At 53.1% G+C, this 6,066-nt stretch overlaps 1 protein-coding gene across 3 annotated transcripts in view; it reads right to left on the bottom strand.

Annotated features, from left to right (window-relative positions):
• Window positions 1-436: 436 nt before the first annotated feature.
• DGLUCY (D-glutamate cyclase) overlaps window positions 437-6,066 on the bottom strand; it is a 63,111-nt gene continuing 57,481 nt past the window's right edge. For all 3 annotated transcript variants that reach the window (XM_019642366.1, XM_019642367.1, XM_019642365.1), the window contains 2 exons: window positions 5,543-5,694; window positions 437-1,082 (listed from right to left, as the gene is read on the bottom strand). In XM_019642366.1, coding sequence (XP_019497911.1) covers window positions 933-1,082; window positions 5,543-5,694 — 302 coding nt within the window. In that variant the 3' untranslated portion in view covers window positions 437-932. The remainder of the gene's footprint in view (window positions 1,083-5,542; window positions 5,695-6,066) is intronic.

The raw sequence follows: 6,066 nt of genomic DNA, 5'->3' as shown, positions 1-6,066 counted from the left end.
CTCAGCAGTGAGTCAGCACAGGTGCCACATGGGCCCAATAAGTGAGTGTAACGGGATGTGGTCAGTGATGCTGCTTCTGATCTTGTTGGGAAATGCTCAGTGGGAGGCTGTGAAGAAGACAGAGCAAGCTGGCGCGGCTCGGCCAGGAGGCCTCTGGGAGTGATCTAAGCCCCGGACTGTCTGACCCAGCCCCGGGCTCTGGGACCGTGGCCACCCTCCCACACAGGGAGGGCTAAGCGCCTGGCTCCAGGCTGGGAGTGAGCAGAGGTGGGGGAGGTGGACGGAGTGTCAGGCTCTGTGTGGGGGCCCCGGGGGTGTGGGGTGAAGGGAGGTAAAGGGCAGAGAGAAGGCAAAGGTGGAAAATATAAGGTTGAGGGCTCTTTTGCCTAAGAAAACAAAATGCTGTTTGCAAAAGAAAACATTTTAAAAGTATAAATATTTGTTGTTCGTGGTGGTGCGTAAACCTTTAACAGAGTCCCAGAGCTTCGTAAATATACAGAACACATTCGTACATTCTATTATTTCTTAACTAGCCTGGGGGATTGTTCCTGGCCTGGTGACGTCTGCTCTTTTGTCTGCCTGGGAGTTAATGGCTCACTTGTGTCCCCATAAGTGATTGGTCAGGAGACTCTCAGAGCAGACCACGTGGGAGACCTGAAGAAGCCAGGATGAAGGGCGGTTGAAATCAATGCCTCTAGCACTTGAGGAATAAAAGCAAAAACCGGACACCCTAACGAAACATTGCCTTGGTCCACCTGCACTACCCCCTCCCAGGAAGCGGGCACACAGCGTCCAGGCAGCGTACAAGCTCACCTGGGGCTGGTGTTCACTGGCTAAGCAATTGTAGAAAGGAGGCGGGACCCTCGGGATGTCTTCCCTAGATCCAGGCGTGGCCATCTGGTACGCACTCCACATGCATGTAACATGTGTGGTCACACGCTCCCCGTGGTGATATCCAGCAGCTTCTGGATGATCTGGGTGTGAGTTCCGTGGAAGGGCAGCCCGTCCACCTCCATGCCCACGTTGCCCGAGACGCCACTCCGGACTTCATGCCTTACCAGGATGTCCAACATTTTTTCTTCCTGGGAAAAGATGGGCCAGAGATAGAAGTAGTGAAGGGAGAGGAAAAAAGAAATACAAATAAGTCTCAGAGGACGAGCATTTGACTTGACTGGTCCCTTTTTAAAAAAATACAATTTTGGTTAAAAATACTAGTGCCACTGGGAGACTCATAATGAGGAAAAAAACTGCCCCACATCACGTCACATTGATCCCCAAATCCACCCCCAGAAGCAGCCACTTTGAACAGCTTGGGCTCTTTCCTGCTAGTTATCTTCATGTAACCAATATGCTTTTTTATGGAAACCTGCGCTTTCTTAACAAACACGAGTCACTCCTTTTCCAGCTGCGGCCTGGGCTACTTCCTGCCAACCTCCCTTGCCCAGCTCTGGGTTACCTGCTACTGCTGGCCTTTGTGCCAGGAAGGCCCCCATTCCTCCTGAGACCCCACTGTTAGCCTCCTGTGGGGCATGCGCCAAGGCCTGCTGCTGTCGCCTTCTAGATATTACCCTGTGTAGATGTGGGAGCAGCTGCTGCGAGCAGAGCCATTGAGGAAAAGCAGCCTGTCCTGATGCTATAGCCCAGGGCCCAGGAGGCAGAGTGGTTTGGGAATCAGACAGATCTGACTTGGGGCTTTCCTGGCAGGTGTTTTAACCAGTTCGTGCCTCAGTGTCCTCATCTGTATATTGGGGCAGATTAATGATAATAATGCCACCTTCAGAGGGTTGTTGTGAGGACTAAATGAGATAATACAAATAAAGCACCTAGCATGGTCCTCGGCACACAGTAGGTGCTCATGAAATGAGGCATGTTATTATTGGCACGGCTGGATCCCTGGCCTTTAGCCCAGAGGTTTCTTAAGTGATGTGATTGCCTTCCTTCTCTCTCCCTTGTAAAAGGTCCCAAAGAACCACTTGTCTAAGCCACTAAGCTGTCTGTCCCAGCTGAATAGCTCTGGTCCCCTGAGGAAGGTGGGCCTTAGGTAAAGACAAAAGGAGAGGGGACAGTGCCTGAGGGGCAAACACATCTCTCCCCTCCTTTCTTCTCCATAAAAAAAGGAGGCGATGAGAGGAGGGGACCAAGGAATCTAGAACAGGAAGATATGACAGATGTGAGAAGGGTTTTCACCTCCCTGCTCAGCCATTTCTAATTCACTCAATTGTCCATGGAAGTTTTACTGAGCACCTGCTATGTGCCAGGTCCTGAACCAGGGATACAGCAGTGAATGTGACATGGTCCCTGCCCCCAGAGGGTTCACAGTCTAGATGAGTGCTCAGGCAGGCACAGTCCATAGGGATCGCAGCACAGAGCAGGGGCACCCAACCCCGTTTATTGGAGTGACTCAAGGAAGACTTTCGGGAGGGGGGACAGCTAGGACCACAGGTGACAAAAGAGCAGAAATGAGCCAAGTGACAGACTATGAGGAGCACTCACTGAAAACTTTTCAAAACAATGGAGAATGCGTTGGCAAATGTCACCGGGGAACTGTCTCTACTCTCAGCTGGCCTGAGGGCCTGTATTTCTGCTCTGCCCTGGGGGCCAAGGTGGGGGGAAGGTCCAAGAGCATTTCCAGAAAGCTGTTTGTTCAACAGCCCCCTCCCAGGAGCCACCCAACCCAGAGTGGCATTTCCTGCCCTTTGTTTGGGCTTTATTATCCCATTTCTCTTCTCCGTTGGGTCATATCCTTTCTTTATAGGGGAATGTTTCTGGGACCATGGGACCATTTCCTCCCAGCATACTGCCTACCCCCACCATTCATATCCTCCTGGGTCCCAGGGAGGGCCTTGGGGGTCCCCAGGGTTCACTTGATCAGTCAACAGGAACTGGCTGGCACTCAGCCTCTAAGAGCCCCAGGGGTCAGCTGGGCCAGCAGGGACTGCCTGCCAATTTCCAGGAATCACCGTCTTCGAGGAGGCCTCTCCAAGTGGAGGTGGTGGGGATGGGGGAGAGCAGCTGGAGGCCGAGCGCCTGGAGGCTGCTACGCTGGTCCAGGCTGAGACAGTGGGCAGGAGAGGAGGGACGGAGGACCGAAGGGAGGCCGGGTGTACGGGGCTTGGGGCCTTGTTCGCTGTGAGTGGGAAAAGAGGCCCCAGGATGACTTCCGGGCTGAGAGCCTGTGCGTGGGGGTGGTCACTCGGGATTCACGTTGGGAACATGGCAGGCTGACATCATGGCTAGGTGATGTTGCTGTTCAAAGTGGGGTGGGGGAGAGGGTCCTCCTGGGAAGCTGCGACTGTTCTGTATAGTGATCTTGGTGATGGCTACACGGGTATATATACATGTAAAATTTCATCCAATGTACACTTAAGGTTGATGTACTTTATGTCAGTTATACCTCGTAAAAAACAGTAGAGTGAGATGAAAGTGCTGGAAGAGGACGGAAGCCCGGGGTGAAGCCGGGGGCCGTGTTCCTGCCTGTCTGTATCATCTATCCATCCATTACCCTCTCACCCATCGGTTCTGTTCATCCATCCATTCATCCACACACACCCCATCCATCCACCCTGCTAGGCAGCCAGCAGTCCCTCTATCCAGTCATCCATCCATCCATCCTTAGTCCCTCCCATAACATGTCATCAATCGGCTCTTGGCCCCTGACAAGGTGTAGGGAATGTTCTCCAGCCGTTTGCTCTGCCCTCAAGTAGAACCCCAGGGCACAGCCAAGGGCCTTAGTGGGCAGGGCATGGCCACCTTCCCTGGGCTTCTCAGCACGGTGCCCACTGCTGCTACAGGTATGATTAGCCTCCTAACAACCGTCCCTAAATGTGGGAGGCCCTACTTGCAAGCAACTCACAGACTAGAGACGAGGGACATTCCTCTGCCTGTCATCCATGAAGCGTCATCACCATCGCAGGCCACAGCTCTGCCCAGCGTCTCCTAATGACTCAGGGACCCCCATGGAATGACCACAGAATTTTATTTTAACCATTCTAGTTATTCTCCTGAACACCTTACGTGGGTCCCGCCGCCTGGAAGGCCCTTCTCACCCTTCCTTACCTGATATCCTGCTTACCCTCTAAGACCCAGCTGAGTGCTACCTCCTTCAGGCAGCCTTCCTGGAACTCTCCGAATGAGTTAGGTCCCTGTTCTCTGTGTCTCCACAGGCGCCTGCTGTGCACACTTCCATCCTGGCTCCTGAAATTACCTTTCATGTTTTCTCCCCTGTGGACCCAGAGTTCCCTACCCAGGGGCCGGGTCTGACCTCTCGCTGTCTCCCAGAGCAAGCCTGGGTCTGGCCCAGAGGAGGGGATCAACACACACGTTTGTACTTTTGCTTTAAAAAGGTTCCTTTTTATTTTCTTTGTAATGGTGGTGCGTTATTAATACATTTATGAAGGACTAGGTGGAAACACGAAAGGAGAATTTTCCGTCCCCGGAGGGTAGGTGTTTGGGCTGTGTGAGTGTGTTTGACTGGGTTCATTCTTTTGTGTCTGTGTGAATCAGGAATCATGTGTGAGACAGCCCCCTGAGTGGTTTGATTTTTCCAGTTCAGATCCAGGAAGTGCCAAGAAAGCACAGAGGCCCTCTGGGTCCGTCTAGGGCCGGCCATTTCCCCTGAAAATGTCACTGCAGCTGCTGAGACCTGCTTCTCCCCTCCTCTCCCCTAGGGCACCCTGGCTTTACCAGGAACTGGTGCCATTACCAGGAACTTGAAAACTCCCGAGCCACGTTGGGAAGAGCCCAGAGTACGGAGTCAGAGACACAGACCCAGATCTCAGCTCTGCCCCTTAGCTGGGTGGTGTTGGGCAAGCTACGTCCCCTTCTAGAGCCCAGCTCCCTCATCTGTAACATGGAGACACCACCAATCCAGGGAGGCATTGGAGAGAAACGGGTGTGGTGGGCAGGAGGGAGAAAGAGACAGAGAAAGAGGGAGAGGCAGGCAGAAGGAAAAGGGATCGGAACGGGTGTAAGACAATGTCAAAAAAGAAAAGAGGCAGCACAGGGCTCTGGATACAGACCTTTCCCAGAAGTGAGGGGCTTTGGGCCCTCAGTCGGGGGCTAGCTGGGGACTTGTAATAACAGCCCACTCCATCTCAGCAGCTATCTCCAGGCTCAACACTCAGGAACCTTCCTGTCTCTGGGATTGCCTTCCCCAGAGCAACCCTGTTCTATGACACTGAAAACTAATGCTCTAATCCAGGGTCTCAAAGTGCGGCACCAGCAGCAGCAATGTTACCTGAGAACTTATTTTTCCAACAGCTATGCTGATGGGCCCCGCTGTACAAAGGCAAGGAGGCTCAGAGAGGCTAAGCAACTTGCCTAGAAGGAACCTGATCATTTATATCAGGACTTCCATAATAATTTAGGATCACTGATAGATTAAAGGTCACCCAATCCAGTCTGGTGGTTGCCTGCTGGGAGACCTCTGGCTATTGATGGGCAGCAGTGGTGCTGACCCTGGGCTTACGGCTTGGAACACCAGCCCTACTCCTCATCCAGCGAAAAGTTGCTTCCAAGGGAGTGGCCTGTGGGAGTCTGTTACCTTAGTGATGGATGGGAGGGCCTGAGTCCAGCTCTGTTCCTCAGGTGCTCTGGAGGGCCCAATTGCCTTCCTCAGGTAACGTCCATGGACCTCACATGAGTTCAGGGTGTACAGAGCGCAGGCCAAGGCATAGCCTCCCCAGTTAGAAACACCTAGAATAAAAAAAGATTTCAGGGCTGGCCGAGTGGCTCAGTTGGTTAAGAGTGCAAGCTCTGAGCAACAGGATTGCCGGTTCCATTCCCACATGGGCCAGTGAGCTGCACCTGAGCTGAGTTGCTGCTGAGCTGCTGACGGGCAGCCGGATGGCTGATTGGTTAGCAACAAGGTTTCCAGTTCAGCTCCCACATGGGATCGTGGGCTATGCCCATCCGCAACTAAGATTGAACACGGCACCTTGAACTGAGTGGCCACGAGCTGATGACGGGCGGCCGGATAGCAACTGGACTTGGAGCTGAGCTAGCTGCACCCTCTACAACTAAGACTGAAGGACAACAACTTGGCTGTTCCCCTTCCCCAATTCCCCA

Source organism: Hipposideros armiger, unplaced genomic scaffold (assembly GCF_001890085.2).
Source record: "Hipposideros armiger isolate ML-2016 unplaced genomic scaffold, ASM189008v1 scaffold_67, whole genome shotgun sequence".
NCBI classification, from domain to species: Eukaryota; Metazoa; Chordata; class Mammalia; order Chiroptera; family Hipposideridae; genus Hipposideros; species Hipposideros armiger.
This window is presented reverse-complemented; position numbering and strand designations above follow the sequence as displayed.